The 17,896-nt window shown below is 34.8% G+C and overlaps 3 protein-coding genes across 7 annotated transcripts; 1 reads left to right on the top strand and 2 right to left on the bottom strand.

Annotated features, from left to right (window-relative positions):
- Nucleotides 1–3,077: 3,077 nt before the first annotated feature.
- LOC109168521 (mannose-6-phosphate isomerase 2) lies at nt 3,078–6,310 on the top strand. 3 transcript variants are annotated; one of them, XM_019317568.1, is made up of 6 exons: nt 3,079–3,213; nt 3,415–3,807; nt 4,138–4,305; nt 4,521–4,733; nt 5,251–5,517; nt 5,843–6,310. In XM_019317568.1, the coding sequence occupies exons 2-6, from the start codon at nt 3,430–3,432 to the stop codon at nt 6,167–6,169; spliced, it is 1,353 nt and encodes a 450-aa protein (XP_019173113.1). In that variant the 5' UTR covers nt 3,079–3,213; nt 3,415–3,429; the 3' UTR covers nt 6,170–6,310. The 3 variants fall into 3 exon arrangements, with proteins under 3 accessions (XP_019173112.1, XP_019173113.1, XP_019173111.1); XM_019317567.1 differs by having other exon boundaries at nt 3,078–3,807; nt 5,254–5,517; XM_019317566.1 differs by having other exon boundaries at nt 3,079–3,807.
- A 617-nt stretch (nt 6,311–6,927) lies between these two features.
- On the bottom strand, nt 6,928–9,293 carry LOC109168524 (40S ribosomal protein S7). Of its 2 annotated transcripts, none has more exons than XM_019317571.1 (6): nt 9,180–9,293; nt 8,208–8,290; nt 8,033–8,106; nt 7,827–7,950; nt 7,367–7,549; nt 6,928–7,262 (listed from the first exon to the last, which is right to left on the bottom strand). In XM_019317571.1, the coding sequence occupies exons 2-6, from the start codon at nt 8,280–8,282 to the stop codon at nt 7,143–7,145; spliced, it is 576 nt and encodes a 191-aa protein (XP_019173116.1). In that variant the 5' UTR covers nt 8,283–8,290; nt 9,180–9,293; the 3' UTR covers nt 6,928–7,142. The 2 variants fall into 2 exon arrangements, with proteins under 2 accessions (XP_019173116.1, XP_019173117.1); XM_019317572.1 differs by having other exon boundaries at nt 8,208–8,293; nt 9,180–9,286.
- Nucleotides 9,294–12,405: 3,112 nt separating this feature from the next.
- Nucleotides 12,406–15,955, bottom strand: LOC109168522. Of its 2 annotated transcripts, none has more exons than XM_019317569.1 (8): nt 15,571–15,955; nt 14,727–14,771; nt 14,505–14,634; nt 13,570–13,639; nt 13,447–13,495; nt 13,238–13,344; nt 12,923–13,061; nt 12,406–12,718 (listed from the first exon to the last, which is right to left on the bottom strand). In XM_019317569.1, exons 1-8 carry the CDS (start codon nt 15,904–15,906, stop codon nt 12,575–12,577), a joined length of 1,020 nt encoding a protein of 339 aa, XP_019173114.1. In that variant the 5' UTR covers nt 15,907–15,955; the 3' UTR covers nt 12,406–12,574. The 2 variants fall into 2 exon arrangements, with proteins under 2 accessions (XP_019173114.1, XP_019173115.1); XM_019317570.1 differs by having other exon boundaries at nt 13,238–13,335; nt 15,571–15,907.
- Nucleotides 15,956–17,896: the final 1,941 nt, after the last annotated feature.

Genomic DNA, 17,896 nt, shown 5'->3' with positions numbered 1-17,896 from the left:
TAGTATTTGGAAGAAAAAATCAATGTTCGAACTAATATTGTGATTTTGGTCTTTAAAGGTCAATTGTATGGTGCTACATCTAGAGTTAGAAATCTCAAAGGTCTAAAAAATTTGATCCGTGGTGATTCTAAAATTGTAATTCAATTACTATTGTAGTTTACTAAGTTCTTAAAAATTTGTAATATTAAATACTATGTACTAAATTTTTAATATAGTTTAAGATTTGTAGTAATCACCCACCTTAAATATTATTTTAATTGTAAATATATTTATGTTCATAATTTTATTACAGGAATTCACACATAATAATTATTAAATAACAAAAATTTTATATATGAATAAACCTCATATAGAGTATATTTTTATAATATATTTTCCGTGCATCGCACGGGACAAATACTAGTTATATATAAAAGTAATAAATTGATTCATCAAGACTCATTAATTTCGCATTTTAACTTGTTTAACTTATTAAATGAATTGAATCAACATATTTGCACAAACACTGTTGCATACTAATAATCTAATTAATATTAATTATTAAAATAAACTATAGATTCTATGTTGTTTTCTTAATATTTATAGATGATATGGTGTATATTAAATTTATTAATTGAATCATGAGGTGTATTTGACTATTTGTTAAATATATATATATATATATATATATATATATATATATATATATATATAATTTTAATATTTAATTATAAATTTAGAAAATGTGATTTCAACCATGTTAATGAGCTAATGATCGAGTTTAAACATATCATCATAAAGTAATTAACTAAGGGGTCGTTTACTTCATTTCTCTGTTTTTCCATTTCCAATTTTCCATTCTTCCATTTCTCCAGTTTTCTTCTCCATTCTTCCAGTTTTCCATTTCTCCATTCCTCCAATTTTTTATTTTTTTAATTTTCTATTCTATTAAAACAATCATCCCATATAATATTTGTATATTTATACAACAAAGATAATAATAATAATAATAATAATAATAATAATAATAATAATAATAATGATAATAATAATAATTTAATAATAATAATAGTAATAATGATAATAATAATTTAATAATAATAAGAATAGTAATAATTTAATAATAATAGTAATAATTTAATAATAACAACAAATTTGTGTATATAAGTAGGAGGAAAAAGAAAAAGAAAAGAGATAATAATAATAATAATAATAGGGCACGCACATGGAAGAAACAAAAGCGGAAGAGAAGATAGCTTTGAGTTTAAAACATGCTGTGCGCATGATTCAAAACTGAGACCTAAGCTTGAGCACTGTTCACACATCTCCATCTCTCCATTTGGAGAATGTGTTTTTTCCTTTCTCCAAAATTGTATAGGAATTGGAAGAATGGAGGTGAGATTAAAATTGGAGATATAAAATTAGTAAACAAGTTCTCCATTTTTCATTTTTCCACATCTCCAATTCTCCATTTTTCCAGAAAATTTTCTGTTTTTCCAATTTAGTAAACGACCCCTAAACATTTCAATCCATTTGTCTCTGATTTTTGGGAAATCTTGTTGGGTAGTTTCTTGTTGGTATAACCCAAAAAATAATAATCATACGAAAAAATTATTATTATATGGAAAGGCAAAAAATTGAGAAGGAAAGGGGGATGATTTGGTTAAAGGTTAGTACGAGTTGAACAAAATTTGTTACCTCCCACAAGTGGGACTAAGGCATACTCATTTCAATTCAATTTGGGATTTGATTAACACTCCCTACACATGAGAGAGAGCTTCTATACTATACAATTCAATAAACTTAAAAATGGTTATTGTATAAATAGTAAGGCAAATTCTCTTTCCAAACCAATGTGGGACAAAAGCTTCACTTTTTTCCTTCATTTTTCCAACTCAATTGGGTCTATTTTGAGAATCAATATCCATTCACTCATTATCCGTTTTGAGCGTACAATATATCAATCTCTTCGTCTCACTACGAAGAACCCGAATCCACTTTGACTCAACTCAAATCGAAAGTGGACCCCACTGATATTTGTACCACAAAATAGCTACTTAAAATGTCATTTTATATCAATTTATGTTATTTTTTCTAACAAATCCCGCTATCCAAATGTGTACATGGGAAAAAGTATTTATTTGTGATTTTGAAACACTCACGATTCTTTACAATGTAATATATGTTATATATCTCGGGTTCGATCATGTAATCACCAATTTAGGAGTTGTTATACTATGGACCAGGGTGGTCATAAACAACGTATAAATTGTGTATTTTTTAAATTGAAATTATGAACTTCTATAATATAAATTGTGTTTCTAAGTCAAAACACATAACAACTGTAGAATGGGGAATATGTGAATACAATACATGGTCATCCGATCCTAATATGTTAATATTGTATGACTGCAATATTTGAAAGGAACTTGTGAATACAAAACAATGTAATCAATTACATATATGTTAACATTATGTGTTCGTAGTATACAAATTGTGAATTTTTTAAAGGTTGGACTCGAGTTCTCAAAATAATTTGACTCAATTTGAAATGGTAACAGAAATGTCATCACATTACATAATAGTTGTCAATTATTTGTGATCTATAAATATATAATTATACTTAATTATTACAACACTATGTGGCATCTTAAATACTAGATATAAGCCAAGGATCTTGTGGTTTAGTGACACTAAGTTGTTCCTTCATATGGGGCGATGTAGGTTCGAGTCTCAGTGAAAGTGGTATTAACTAAAAAGATTTTGAGTTAATTCCAACAATGGTCTTCGACTATATTGATTTTTCAAAATTAGTTCCCGACTTTTAATTTGGACATTTTACGTCCCTTGACTTTCAAAATTGAGGTCATTTCGTCAGATTACGACAAAGTAGACTTTAAATGAAAGAGTAAAATAGTCATTGAAAAAAGTACGTCAATTGAAAAGAAATTGAAAATCAAAAGACATAAAATGTTCAAATTAAAAATTGATGACTAATTTTAAAAAATCAATATAGTCGGAGGATCATTGCTGGAATTAACTCCAGATTTTAGTCAAAGTAATAAAAGTCAAACAATAAACTAAATCGAAAGGGCCCATAGGTATATTGTTGATCAAACAAAGTTGCAAACTGCGGTGGAGTGAACTGACGACAACGCCACCGACCGCGATCATCAATCGCGTGGCGTCATTCCGCCGTCGCCATCCCTGCCTCCTTTATCCGGCGACGATAACGTCAATTTCTATCTCCCTCACATGCGCTTTCCCTCGCGATTGTCCACTTTCAGAAACCAGTCGTTCTCGTCCCTGTTCACAGAAAATTTGTCCCTGTTCACAGAAAATTCAATTTGTCGTTTTAGTTATAATTGGGTTATATATTTGTTAATTTTGAGCGCCTGGATTCACAGTTCTGGTTTGCTTATACTCTGTGTCCAGACTGGAGGCAAGTCCATGGAGGTTGATGGGGTTCCGGCGGCGGGGACGGGTGGGGCGTTGTTGAGGCTCAGGTGTGCGGTTAAGAATTACGATTGGGGCCGCATTGGGCGGGAATCCGGTGTGGCGCGGCTCTACTCCCGCAACACTGGCGACGAGATTCAGGAAGGGAAGCCCTACGCGGAGTTCTGGATGGGGACGCACGAGTCCGGGCCGTCGTATGTCGTGGTGGGAGGAGCACCGCCGCCGGGGAGAATAGCCGGGAATGGATTGTCGAATGGTGTGGCGAAAGACAAATTTGTAGTCACTCTCAAGGATTGGATTCGCCGGAACCCTAGTGTCCTCGGTGATAAGGTTCTTAAGAAGTGGGGCCCCGATCTTCCATTCCTTTTCAAGGTCTTCTCTTTTCATTTTCACTTTATTCATTATATATATTAATTAATCTGCACTGCTTTATGAATTCTCTCGAAATTTGAAATGTACTATGCTATATTGTTCACAATCTACCATTCTGAACCAACTGAGCTGTCATGCTGGCATGAACTATGCTATCTGCATATAAATTGCATTCCTTACTACCTAAACTGGGTGTTAAAAGGAGCATTTGAATCTCTTGTAGGGATCTCTTGTTCCAAGTTACTGAATTCTTTATGTATATTATTGACCCAAAGCTCGATTATCCATTTGCTTATGTCGTTTAGTTGGGGATGTTCTACTGCGTTTTAGGTACTCTCAATTGCAAAAGCGTTGTCGATTCAGGCTCACCCTGATAAGGATTTGGCTGCTTGCCTGCACAAGGAGCAACCTCTAGTATATAAAGACAGTAATCACAAGCCTGAGATGACTCTGGCACTTACTCCCTTTGAGGCTCTATGTGGATTCGTCAGTTTTGGGGTAACTTTTCAGATAACGTTTCTTGTCATCTTCTCCCCAGCTCCCTTTGAAACTCACACTCATTTACTTTGAGTAGAAGTGGTTTTTAAGTCAAATTAGTGAATGAACTTAGTTTTGTACATGAATCCAACTTCAGGTATTGAGCCAGTTTTTGAAAGAAACTTGACTTTCTATCAATGAGCTAAAGGTTTTTTTTTTTTTTTTTGGGTTTTAAGGAACTGAAGGTTGTTTTACAAACAGTGCCCGAGATAGCAGAAGTGGTTGGCAATGCATATATAGAGCAGTTGATAAACTTGAAAGAACAGGATGGAGCTGAGAATGCAAAATTAACTCTGCGGTTGTTATTTACAAAGCTTATGTCATCTAGCAAGGATGTGATTTCGAAAGTTGTATCCAAGCTGATAAGCCGGCTAAACAAAAAAAACGAGGTTACTCAGACTCTTCTATTGGTCCTACTATGTTTGTTATATTTAATCCATGCACAGGATAGCATTTGAGATACTTTTTTTGGGTGGGGGGGATTACAAAACAGATGCTTTTTCTGCTGATCAAAAGCTGAATTTTCCATGGACTAGACTACTTTCTTTTTTGTGCACTGTTTAACTTAGAGTAGCACACCAAAACCCATATAAAGATTGTTGGAATAGAGCTTGATTTATTATCATCCACTGTCCTATTCATGTGATCATTTTTCCTTCATTCTTTTTATTCTTTGGGCTTGGTTTTCTCTTGCCCAGTTTCCCTACCCGATACTTTGATGATGTTGAACTTGGTTTTCCCTAAAATTCATTGATTTAGGAATTAAAAACTATAGAAATTGGGGTTCCTAGGTTTACATTGTGATACCAACGACTGTGTCATGTTAATTATAGATTCAAGAATATTTTACATTGTGATACCAACGACTGGCTTTTTATTTTTATTTTTATTTTTTCATAAATACAGCAGAGGAATCTATGTGAGAAAGAACAGCTAGTATTGAGACTTGAAAAGCAGTATCCAAGTGATGTTGGTGTTCTAGCAGCTTTCCTGTTTAACCACGTGAAACTTAAGCCTGGTGAAGCACTGTATTTGGGGGCAAATGAACCACATGCTTATCTTCTTGGTGAATGTATCGAATGCATGGCAACATCAGATAATGTGGTGCGTGCTGGACTTACTCCAAAGCATCTGGATGTTAAAACTCTTTGTTCTATGCTTACGTACAAACAGGTAATGCTCACACTCATGAAATAGACAATGCAAGATGATTGATGCTTTTAGGGGTAGCTTGAGATTCTGTGAGAAATGAGAAATTTCACGAGGCCTGTTGATCATGAACCACAGGTTCAAAAGCATGAGTTATATGTCGGCATTATTTTCACATTTAGACCCTTACCCCATGAACTGCTCAGGATTGAGAATACTTATATATCATTACATTGCTTGACCTTACATTTAGAAGGTTATATACATCACTGGTGTAGTCTTCTTTTTTCATTTCAATCCTGTTTTTTTTTTTTTTTTTTTTTTTAATTTTTTTTTATTAATGATGCAGGGCTTTCCTGAAATACTTAAAGGGAATGCACTCAACCCATATACGACAAGATATCTCCCACCATTTGAAGAATTCGAGATAGACCAATGTATCCTTCCTCGGGCAGCCAAGGCCGTTTTTCCAGCAGTTCCAGGCCCCTCGATTTTTATTGTCATGGCAGGAGAGGGGGCAATGACAACACCATCATCGAATGAAATTGTCGCAGAAGGCGATGTCCTATTTTCTCCAGCAAACACAAACACTGCAGTTGCAACTACATTGGGCTTAAGTTTGTTTAGAGCGGGAATAAACAGTATGTTTTTTGCAGAAAAATCACAGAAGCCATGAAAATTCGACGCTGTTTCACATATGTTGATTGTGGCATTTTCTTGTAATATGTAGTACAAATTCCCCACCATTGTATCATGTATATTAAAAAGATCTGTTGCATACCAATAAAATTTGAAAATGATCTTTTTATTGTGAAAATCATATTTTGCCAAAATGTGAAGACACATAAGAAACAACCTTGAATTGTTTGAGTTCCGTAAATTTGTGAAAGAAAATGCTGTTAGCTGATTGGGTGTGAGTTTGACTAGTTGATAATTAGAAAAATGTTTGATATAAATTAGTTGATTGGGTGTAAGTTTGACGTGTTAGCTGTTAACTGATTGTGTGTAAACTTAACTGATTGGTTGTAAGTTTGACGTGTTAGTTTGATTGGGATGTAAGTTAGCTATTAACTAATTTGGTATAAATTTGACTAGTTGATAATTAAAAAATGTTTGGTAAATTTATTGTGAATGGATTATATGCAAAATGATTTATTCAAAAAATTGATAAAAAAAAAATTACTTTAAATAATTTTTTGAATTTTAACCTTTTAGAGCAATAAATTATTATAAAAAATTAATTAATCAAAACACTTATATTAATTGTTTAATCAACTCAAACATATAATAGTGGTCAAATGGGGCCTAATTTTTTGAGAGTTCCCTGTTTTCGTTTACATAGTTGACAACAGAACTGTACTAGATTCCTGGCACAAGAATAGACAAGTTTCTCTTTCCAAGCAGATGCTTTGGTAGCAGAAGGTACAACATCTATGGAAGCCAATTTTCAGGTGTAAATAAAACCATTTGTTTCCAGTATGAAAGTTCAACCAAACTTTTTCCAAAGACTAATCACAAACAATCTTTCATAAATATTCTCACTTCTGAAGGAAATGTTTGCCAATCAAAAAAATTTCAGAAAGCCTAGACAATAAAAGCAGACATGCTTCAACTTAAGACACGTATCAAACAGGAAAAGAAAGGCCCTCTTAAGCTTCAGTTATTGGATATTCAAAGACAACATCTTTCCCTGAAAGCTTCCTGTAGACACCAGCATATGTCTCTAATTTGTATTCAGTGTCATTCCTGAACTTTGGATCCAAGAAAACCTGCCATGAAAGAAGAAAAAGTTGATGCATAGATAGAGGGGGATAAAGCTTATGGTATTTTGCAAATGATATTGATCAAATAAATATGTTGAAGTATCAGCTACCTTCATTATTTTTGAACCATCAATACGGTATCTGATGCGCTTTCCTACAATCTCAGCAGGGTACACTAGATCCTCAAGAATTGCCTCATGCACAGCTGTAAGTGTCCGAGAGCGAGGTCTCTGTACAGCAGAGCCCCTTTTTGGTGGACGTGCTATCCTTCTCGTAGCAACAAGAACAACATCCTACATATAATCACACTGTCAAAACGGACAACGGGCATAGAAGAATAAATTCACTTATGGAACATAAACCAAATTATTCACAAGCTCATTAAAGCATTCACTTCACATTAAAATAAAAATCCACATCATCAGAAAGGAAAACTAGAATGGCCATAGAAGAATATACCTACTGATGTACATAATTCTTAACATACAATACTCAGGAAAGCAAGCATATTGGATGTGTTTAAAATAAATAATATGTGTATAACACCTAGTGAGATCATTGAAACTTTACCTTCCCACTGAACTTTTTCTCAAGCTCTCTGACAAGCCTAAGGTGAATCTTACGGAAAGCTTTCCTTAATCTGTAAGGGACATGGATCACAACAGCTTTGCGGTTCCCAGAAATGTCAATCTGACTGCAGGAATAAAATGACAATAAAGATCACAATGATAAATTCCAAAAGAAAAGAGCTTGTATGAAATCAAGATGCTCCATACACAGCAGAGTTAATATAGAGGTCCTTTAGATCACTCTTAAGCTCTTGGTTGGTATTTTCCAAGTCAAAAAATGCCTGCAGATGAATTAGCCATGAAAGTATAGCAAAATGAGATATTGTTTTCCAAGAAATAACAGGCATAGAACTTAAAACTTCCATAAATAACCATAAGTGACCTGGGCAACAGTCTCCTCAAACTCAGATGGTTCAACATCCTTATCCTTGTGAATCTTCTGCAGTGCAGTGTACATTTTGAAACCTACTAGAAGCAAATGTTCAGTTATCATTAACAAGTTTTTTTAAAAAACAATTTAACATAAACAATTAACTACATTATTAACCAATATCAATCTTATACTAGATGTCTGCTAATACATTTTATGGCCTGCATCATTATAATTATTTAATTGTCAATGAATGAACTTTTTGAACAAAATAGTTAAGCATATTAATCTCAACTACAACACTTACCAATGTGAAGACTTAGGGTGTGTTCGGTTGGTGGGTTTTGCCCATAGGAATGGGTATGAAAGTGATTGTTGTTGTTTGCTTGATAGGTTTTTAGAACACTACTATGGGTTTCGAATACCCCATCAATTGTAAAAACTCATACCCAAATAAAATAAGGGTTTCATTCCCCTATTCATTCTCAAGCACTACTATTGGTAACCATTCCCATTCCACCCTACTACCAAACATGCTAAATACTTTCACCAAAACCCATTACCATTACCAAGTATTTGATACCCATTCCGATTCCGATTCCCATGTGCGAACCAAACACACCCTTAGTGAATACAAAGATTACCATCAAAATTCATAGCTATACGAGTAAGCAGAACTAAATGACAGATTGACAGTGTAAGTGAATAAAGAACTTCTGAAATAATAACATTTGCATGCTAATTCTACATTTATACTTGCTCCCAACAAAGAAGATGATCCATTTTTCAATCTCAGGCACAGCAACAAACCATATAAGATTTAATCAACGTCTGAAAACCACTTCAACAATCTAATAGCATTCTAACTTCAAAGTGAAAATGGCATTGAGTTTTTGGCAAATTAACTAAGCAGACATTTTTTAAAAGTGAATGAAGATAATAAACAGATGAGAATCTAATATTCAACATTAGATTAAAGCTCACCTTCTAGCAAACAGATAGCCGACCGGGCCTGTACGTAGAGAGAGAGAGAGCTATCAAGTCTGAACCCTACCTTCGGCTTCGGAGATGGCGGAGAGTGGAAGCAGGGGCGCTAATGAGAGTTTAAAAGGCAATACTCTTTTGGAGTTGTAAGCCCTAATTGGACTGATTTTCAAACATGGGCTGCTCTTTGTCCCTTTGGGCCTTGCATTACCCGGGGTATTTAATATGGGCAAATTATATGTGCACCAGGGCGCACAATGCATTGTGCGCTCTGGTCTAAAACGATGTCCTTTTGTATTTTTAATTAATAATTTTTTTTAAAAAAAATATTTTTTGTATTTGCTGTTTTTTTTTTTTTTTTTGAATGCTACTAACTCTATTAGATTGTAGTATCTGTTCATATACTTTCTCAACCTACTGAAACACAAAGAGCCAATAACACCTCCACACTGAGGCTCGAACTCATAACCTTCCAAATGAAAGTCCAACCCGGATACCATTAGACCACATAGTCCTGGTGTATTTGCTGTTAATTTCTTTAAAAAAAAATATTTCATATTTTGTATGTACAGATTTATATAAGGGGGTGTTTGGTTGGATGGAAAACATTTTCAATGGAAAATGTTTTTCTAAAGGTGAAGGAAAATGATGTTTTATGTTGTTTGGTTGGATGGAAAATATTTTCCATTGGAAAATGTTTTCCTTGAGAATGAGGAAAACAAATTCCTAGCTCATACTAGGTATTTTGTTTCCATGGAAAAAGTTTTCCATGGAAAACTAATATGACTATTTTACCCTCATCATTCTTTATTATTATTATTTTTTTGAATGCCATTCTTTATTAATTACTCTCATTATTATTATATTATTATTGTTGTGTAGGGTTATATTTGTCATTGTAATCATTATTCTTTACCATTCCAAACTCAACCAAACAATGGAACTCATATTCCCAGTAATTTCTTTTTCACCAACCAAACAATGGAATTTATTTTCTTGGAATTTCAATTCCACTTCCCTTCAAATATTTTCCAGCGAACCAAACGAGCTGTAATAGAATATATATAAACTCCTAACATAATAAGCATAATTTAACATAATACATAATACATATAAACTATTAACATAATACACATAAACTTTTAACATAATACACATAAACACAAGTGTTAAAAAAATTGTAACAGGATTAGACGGACTAAACGGTGTCCTTCGCGTCAACTCCCCACCAACTTATAGAAACGTCGTCGTTTTGAGTCAGGGTGCACAATACATTGTGCGTCCTGGTGCACGAACAATCCTTTAATATGAAGCACACGGTATTTTTAGATAAAATTTAGAGGTGCAAAAGAAAAAAAAAAAAGAAAAAAAAAGGGAATAAGAAAACTATATGAAACATGGTTAGAATTCGGCGTGTAGTTTTTCAAAAAAAAAAAGAATTCGGCGTGTAAATGAGACGATTCAAACTTAAATAGTCAAAATTTAAAGTTTAAGTTCGATCATACTTAATTTTTTTAAAGAGTAAATACCCAAAATGGTCCCTCGACTATAGCTAAATTTACAAATTGGTTCTCGACTTTTAATTTCAACTAATTAAGTCCTTAACTTTACAATTTTGACACGATTTGGTCCTCCATCTATTTGACCGTTTGTTGACCATGATCGACAATCTCTAGAAGAACCTTCAGCTCTCGTCGGAGCACGTGGAGGCCTCCAGGATGACGTTGCACCGGTTCGGAAACACGTTGTCTTCTTCGCTCTGGTACGAACTCTACTACATTGAATCCAAAGGGAGGATGAAGAAAGGCGATCGGATTTAATAGATTGCTTTCGGCAGTGGACTCGAATGTAACATTGCAGTCTAGAAATGCAACCGGAACCTTAAAAAACCAACGATGGACCATGGAATTACATATATATCCTCAAAAATCACAGTCAACAAACGGTCAAATAGACAGAGGACCAAATTGTGTTAAAATTACAAAATTAAGGACTTAATTGGTTAAAATTGAAAGTCGAGGACCAATTTGTGAATTTAGCTATAGTCGAAGGACCATTTTGGGTATTTACTCTTTTTTAAACTCGAGTCCAAGCTATTTGAGCTCAACTTGGATAAATTCAGTATAAAAAAAATCTCTATTTTTATATAATAATAATAATAATAATAATAATAATAATAATTTTACATCTAGATATCATAACAAACACAGTATTATCTTAATTATAGTCATTTTAAAGCTCGATTAGGCTTGTGAGTTGCTTGAGCTGAGTATTAAGAGGTTCAAATTCAACTCAATTCATTCCTAAAACTAGTTGAGTTCAAAACTTTGTAGGAAACTTAAAGATTTTTACAACTCCTAAGAGATAACTACTACATGAAAAGTCTTCAAACTAGGTACAATAAGATAACTACTACATGAAAAGTCTTCAAACTAAGTACAATAAGATAAGATCTACTAAAATGTCTTTATTTCTTCAGGTTTTCTATAAAATACTTCATACTCATACCATTGATCATTTTCTTCTTGAATTTGTTATAAATTCATTATAAATTCAGTAGTATTAAGATATTTTATTCCTTTATATTTTAGTTTAAGGCATTTATTTGCATAGTGTCCTTTTTCATTATAGTTCCAACATCTACATTCATACGATTTTTTATTTTCTCCTTCTAATGGTCTTATATTTTCCTCCTTTTTCTAAATTTTCTCTTATTTCTAAATCTTCTTCTATTTTCAGGGGTATTTCTATATTTTCTAAATTTATTCAACTCAATTCATTTCTAAAACTAGTTGAGTTCAAATTCGACTAGACAATAACCAAATTGAATTTAAATATTCATTGAGTAATTTGGCTCATTCATAACCACGAAATATAATCATTTGTTAAGATGGGTCTAAAGTTATGTGCCACTATAACAAAAAAGACATAGAAAAGCTCAATTATGTTTTCTTATACTTGGGTATTCAAATCACAATAAGCAATAGACAGTAAGATGGCGGACTTGATCTTCCAGGCCTCCACCTCTCCATCCAGTAAATTGTTCAAAGGAGTGTCCAAAACTCGTAATCCAAGTTGCCTAATTACTAATTAATAAACTATTATGTACAAAAATCATACTTCACCCATCCGAGCACTCATTTTCTTTTGCTTGATATCTAATGAAATCTAAGGAACTATTTTGAAGATTATGAATCATCTCCTAATCATGCTTTCTCAAACTAGGACTAAGAAAAGAAGATGAATATGAAGTTGAAATATTAGATCTGTTACTGTGTTACACAAAGTTTACTGGGAACATGCAAAAGAAACCAGCCATCTCAATGCATCTATCTATAAAGAGAAGTTGCAGATTGGTAAATCTGGGCCAGTTTCCCCCACACTCATATTTCCATCTAATTCAATCTACTCAACCATAACAAAATTTCTTCTGCACCCTTTTGCCATGAGCAATCTAACATCAAGTCGTGGGCAACTCCTTCGATGCAGACAGGTGATACTCCATAAAACCTTCCCGTTTCATCGAGCCCCTCGAAATCCTACAAAGTGGAATGCACCATCACTCGTTAATAGTGATTATATACGTAATTTTTGTACTATCGAAATTCCTATCAGATTGAGTTTTTATTTTTTAAACAATGGTCTAGTAAAAGATGAAAGTTATGGAGGCATTGAAGATAGCCATCTTGATGTCCTTCGTGTGTATATATAAATCAAAGCATCACAAATCGGGTTTACTTTACCACTATGAAATCATCCTTCGCACCCAATACAAGAACTTTCAACGAAGAATCTGCCAATGGAGGGACAGGGAGTGATGCATTCAGCTTTCTCAGATCAAACAATGGCAACCTCGAACTTTCAGTCATCAGCTTTTGGTAACTGGAAAAAAAATGCATTTAGTACAGGATTGAAATTGAGATGTTAACCTCCTCCTACAAATAAGCAGATTGGTAACACATTCCAAAAGAAGAAAACGTGTTTAGCAATAGATGCATGTTTAATGTTTCAGTTAAAACACAAAGCAGTAAGAATTATAGGATTTTTCATGCACTAACCGAAGGACCAGCTGATCATCCATTGTCGCATAAAAAAATGTTTCTTTACAAAGAGGTAGGGAGGTTTGGAAAGCTTTCGCCGCCAGGCTCCTTGTTACCTGCTCAATATGTTGGATTCAATCATGTCACATTAATAAAAACACAAAAACCAGAAAATAAACTTAAGTTGCTTCAACCATCTAACTTGTTCTTTAAATACACCGACAAACCTTAAAAGCAGCAATAGGTTTGGAGAAGAGATATCGCCACACTAATCCACTGTATATAGATAAAATGTTATTGACCTAAATGATTAAATCCAAAAGAAGAGCTTATACTGTCTCAGGACTAACCTATTACCCGACGGAGGCACAGAGCAAACAAGCGCAGCTCCAGAAAGATTGGGATATAGGCCTTTGTTTTCTTGAATCATGCCCAAGGAGTATAAGAATATAGACAATTTCAGTAAGAATGACCATTTAAAACTATGAAACTCCATGCAACTTAACGATGCACTATATACATCATGCATATGGTTCATTCAAATCACATGGATGTTTCTAATGCTCCGGTCCAAGTAGTATGTGAAGATGGAAATTTCAGTGAGAATGACAATTTAAAACTAAGAAACTCCATGCAACTTGACAACGACCTAGATACAACAAGAGCATATCTCTTAAATGATGCATCAATTCATCAAATCACAATCACATAGATGCTACCAACAAAGTGTATTGAGTATTAACCGATTTGTAGAGAACCAATATCATCATATGTTCATGGCATGCAACCATTGCAACAATTAAAACAAGTCACCTATGAGCAACCTAGGCTGGTTTACCTCCTTGTGGTCCTTTGTCGGCAGGGTCACAAGGCGGGGTTTACCCAACACACCGTCAGGTAGTGGCTGCGGGTTTTCCTCGTCACTCAAAACAAGTCACCTATTTGGAGGATAAAAAACATGGGTGTGTTTCCAACAAATTTCAAGGCAAATTGACCTTGAGCACACAGGCTCTGCATCAAGGGAAAGGGTTTAGTCCTTAACTTCTATTAATATTTGCCTTTTTCAGAGAACCTGAGTTCACTATAAGAGACACTAGCAATGTGCTATTATCAGTTGCTATGTTCAACAATATAATCTTCCTCCTCGGAAGAAACTGGCAAGGTAAGGATAACTTCAGTTATCTACAGTCTACACCATGGGATAATCTTGGGCACTGAGCCACTGAATATGCAATAGCCTTGTGCTTTCACAAATAGTCTACAGACAATGAACTAAAGAATCTACCTCTTTCTTTTCCCCTCGGTAGATTTGCAATATAATACTGCACAATAAGCCCTCCAAATGAATGCCCGAGCAAGACAGGTGGCAGCCTAATTTCTTTATGGATAAAGTCAGCAATATCACCTGCATGTGTCTACTGCAAATGCACACAGAAAACCGTGAGTTTGAAATCAGCTCATCACAATCTTCCTCAGTGGCAGTCGACTAGATATTAACATCTGTAACCTGGAGGGAACCAGCAACCGAAGCAGCAGGTGCATCACTTTCACCCTGGCAATGTAAAATAGATTCAAATTACAATTAAAAAATATAGCAACAGACAAATACAAGAGAAACACTCCTCTCATATTCCCATAAGGTGAAGTTGTAAACTTCAAAACTTTTGAGTAATGCAGAAATGAGTATCATACAACTGAGAAGAGTAGAAGACTATAATTCTATATTATTCTCACCAAACATAGTACAGATCTTTACCTCTAAATGTACTATGATAGTAAGAAGAATATTAAGATTCTCAAATTCCAGAAAGGAACACTCAAGATTATGATGTTCCAAATGAAAATCTAGTTTTGATATTGGTTGCTATGCAATATATATACATATTTATACTTTGTATTAACAAGTCCAAGATTTTATAATTTGATTAGAACAAAGTACCCACATTGTCAACTACAACGTGAGCCAAAAGCAAATCTATCTAAAGCCAATATGATGGACTACTTGGGGGCACTGAGCATTGGTTCTTCTACCTAATGTGGGTTATTTAGTCACCATGATTTACCCTTCCACTGTCCTAACCTGGGTGTGGGGTCAGGGAATTTCACCTTTTGGTAAAGCAAATCTATCTAAAGCCAACACTTCCATGATGGGCTCTTGCTCGACCAAATTCAGGAGAAAAATAAAAATCTCAAAAATCAAGAAATCCAGCAGAAAATGGAGTCCTTTGACATATCAAACAGGCAAACAGCAAATTCAAATTTCAGCCTAACAAATGCAGACCCTGAACCACACCTAAAATTAAAATGCGAAAACAAAAACAACTGAAATGGAAAGAAAAAATGTATCGTACCTGGCCCAAAAGACTGACAGCGTAGCAATCAAATCCATTCTGGGAAAAGAAGGGTAACCAGTGTTCAGCCCAGCACCAAGCCGCATGGAAACTTCCATGGACGAATACTAGTGGTGGGTTATGAGGTTTATCTATTTCCTTGTCTGGGTCACCCTTCTGGAAAATAACCTCCATGTTCAGACCGGAAGGAAGCTTGTGGAAAAGACGCGACTGGCCTTGTTTCAGCTCATACGGAACACCCATTTTGCAGTCTTTGGTGAGGACAGCTTGGGGTCTCATTTTCATTCTGGTATAGGGAACATTGAGGAGACCTAAGGTCCCGAGAGAAGCAGCCATGATTATCAGTAGAAGAAGACGCTGCTCGCTCTGCTCTTTTATCACTCAGATTGTGATCTAATTTCGGTTTTTTCAATTCTTCACCCCCTCGAGTTTGCATAATTGTACATGCAGTACTCAAATTTCAATAATAATAATAATTTGAGTTAATTACCGAAATAGTCTCTTGACTATAGCAAAATTACTAATTGGAATAAGGTTCAAATTGGCCACTGAATGTAACCTGAAAATGCAATTAGGCCACTGAACGAAAAAAAGTGCAATTAGGCCATTGAACACTCAAAAAATGTGCAATTAGGCCACTGAACTTTCCAAACGTATGCAATTTTACCGAATAGCAGGTTACCATCAATTTTAGCAGGTTACCTGCTTACGTGACAGCTTAGTTGACATTTTTAATAAGTTTTAAATAATTTTTAATAATTAATTTTAATAATAAATTTTAGGGTGAAGTGCCAAATAGCACCATGAACCAATAGCGAAATGTCATGCCGCACCCTGACCTTTCATAAGTGCTGATTCGATACACAAACTAATTTTTTTTTTTCCATCAAGAACTTTTCATAAGTTACCCGGTAAATCTGATGACATGGAACCAGTAAATATGATGTGGCATTATTAATTTTAATTTAAAAAAAAAAAAAAAACTAAAACTCACAGCACCACCGTGACCTTCGTCTCTCCTACCACTTTTGCTCTCTTTCTCTCTCCTGTGTTCCCTTTTGGCGAAGCAAGCAGGCATCGATGATGGCCAACTCCCCTCCCTTCTCGTGATGTTCTCTTCATCTTCGCCTCCTCTTCCTCTTTAATGGCAGCACGGTGCCATCAGCAAGCAGATCCGGCAGTAGCAATGGACGGCGATGGTTGGCGGTGTCTAGAAGTAGCGACGGGACGAGCTCCGTCCTTTCCCTTCTCATCTCATCTAAAGCGGTTGTCTCCAGAGTCATCTGGTTTAGGCGAAGAAAAGGATCGCCATTGGGAGTTGAAGAGGCAAAGCTATTCCAGAGTCATCTGTTCTTGTCCAAGATTGAAAATTCCATGGTGACTATTCCTGTACTGGCGCAGAAGTTGGTGAGGATCCAAGCGAATATTATCTTGAAATGTTTGCCTGAAATTGTTCGGAAAATCAATGATAAGTTGTCTGCCAACATTGCCGATTTGAACAGACTGCCCCAGAATCTAAGCACGGTGGTTGAAGCCTTGACGGCGTTCATGCAGATTATCAGCTCTAGGAAGGATTCGGTGATGAAAATTTTTGTTAGAGGTGAGTTTGATGAGTACCCTGATGAGAAAGAAATGCATTGCAGGCACGATTGGTGGAAATGCTAAATGAGTATGCAGATAGTTGCGGGAAACTGGTTTGAGTTTTTTTTTTTTTTTTTTTTTTTTTTTTTTTTTTTTTTGGGTGAGAAAACTGGTTTGAGTTTTGATTGCAAGAATTTCTTAATGGAAGAGATTTTGGCCTTGGAGGAGGCAAACGATTTTGTGGCCAAGTTGTAGGACTATATTGAGAAAATAGTGGTTACAGTTTTGATGCAACATGATGATATTTACCCACAGCTTCAATCTTCCATGCGAAGAGCTTCACAGAATTTGATTGCAAAGATGAAACAAAAGTCTATTGATTGGATGATGGAAATAATCGGAATGGAAATGATGGCGGATTACTCTTGTAATCCAGAATATTAAGCAACCTGAAATGGACTGATGGAGAAGCAGAGTTGACGATGGTGAGAAGCAGCTGGACGGGTTGGAGAAGAAGATGGGCGATGAGAAGACTGTGTTGACTATGTTGATGGAAAAAAAAATCGATGTCAGCAAATTATGACCTGCAACTTATAGGTAACTTAAGAAAAGTTCTAGATGGAAGAAAAAATTTAGTTTGTGCACCGAATCAGCACTTATGAAAGATTAGGGTGCGGCATGACATTTCGCTATTGGTTCATGGTGCTATTTGACACTTCACCCTAAATTTTTTATAAAAAATTGG

Source organism: Ipomoea nil, unplaced genomic scaffold (assembly GCF_001879475.1).
Source record: "Ipomoea nil cultivar Tokyo-kokei standard unplaced genomic scaffold, Asagao_1.1 scaffold3199, whole genome shotgun sequence".
Lineage (NCBI taxonomy): Eukaryota > Viridiplantae > Streptophyta > Magnoliopsida > Solanales > Convolvulaceae > Ipomoea > Ipomoea nil.
The sequence above is the reverse complement of the archived record's forward strand: the minus strand, read 5'-3'. Positions and strand labels throughout refer to the sequence as shown.

What these genes read in the sequence shown, in the direction of transcription:
- LOC109168521 (XM_019317566.1), top strand. Translation starts at nt 3,235, where the DNA reads ATGCGCTTTCCCTCGCGATTGTCCACTTTCAGAAACCAGTCGTTCTCG. An exon ending in GTGGATTCGTCAGTTTTGGG is followed by an intron (nt 4,306 to 4,520) that starts GTAACTTTTCAG and finishes TTGGGTTTTAAG; the next exon opens with GAACTGAAGGTTGTTTTACA. An exon ending in CTATGCTTACGTACAAACAG is followed by an intron (nt 5,518 to 5,842) that starts GTAATGCTCACA and finishes TTAATGATGCAG; the next exon opens with GGCTTTCCTGAAATACTTAA.
- LOC109168524 (XM_019317571.1), bottom strand. Translation starts at nt 8,282, where the DNA reads ATGTACACTGCACTGCAGAAGATTCACAAGGATAAGGATGTTGAACCA. An exon ending in AGAAAAAGTTCAGTGGGAAG is followed by an intron (nt 7,550 to 7,826) that starts GTAAAGTTTCAA and finishes GATTATATGTAG; the next exon opens with GATGTTGTTCTTGTTGCTAC. An exon ending in ATGGTTCAAAAATAATGAAG is followed by an intron (nt 7,263 to 7,366) that starts GTAGCTGATACT and finishes CTTTCATGGCAG; the next exon opens with GTTTTCTTGGATCCAAAGTT.
- LOC109168522 (XM_019317569.1), bottom strand. Translation starts at nt 15,906, where the DNA reads ATGGCTGCTTCTCTCGGGACCTTAGGTCTCCTCAATGTTCCCTATACC. An exon ending in GTGCCTCCGTCGGGTAATAG is followed by an intron (nt 13,496 to 13,569) that starts GTTAGTCCTGAG and finishes ATCTATATACAG; the next exon opens with TGGATTAGTGTGGCGATATC. An exon ending in AACCTATTGCTGCTTTTAAG is followed by an intron (nt 13,345 to 13,446) that starts GTTTGTCGGTGT and finishes TGAATCCAACAT; the next exon opens with ATTGAGCAGGTAACAAGGAG.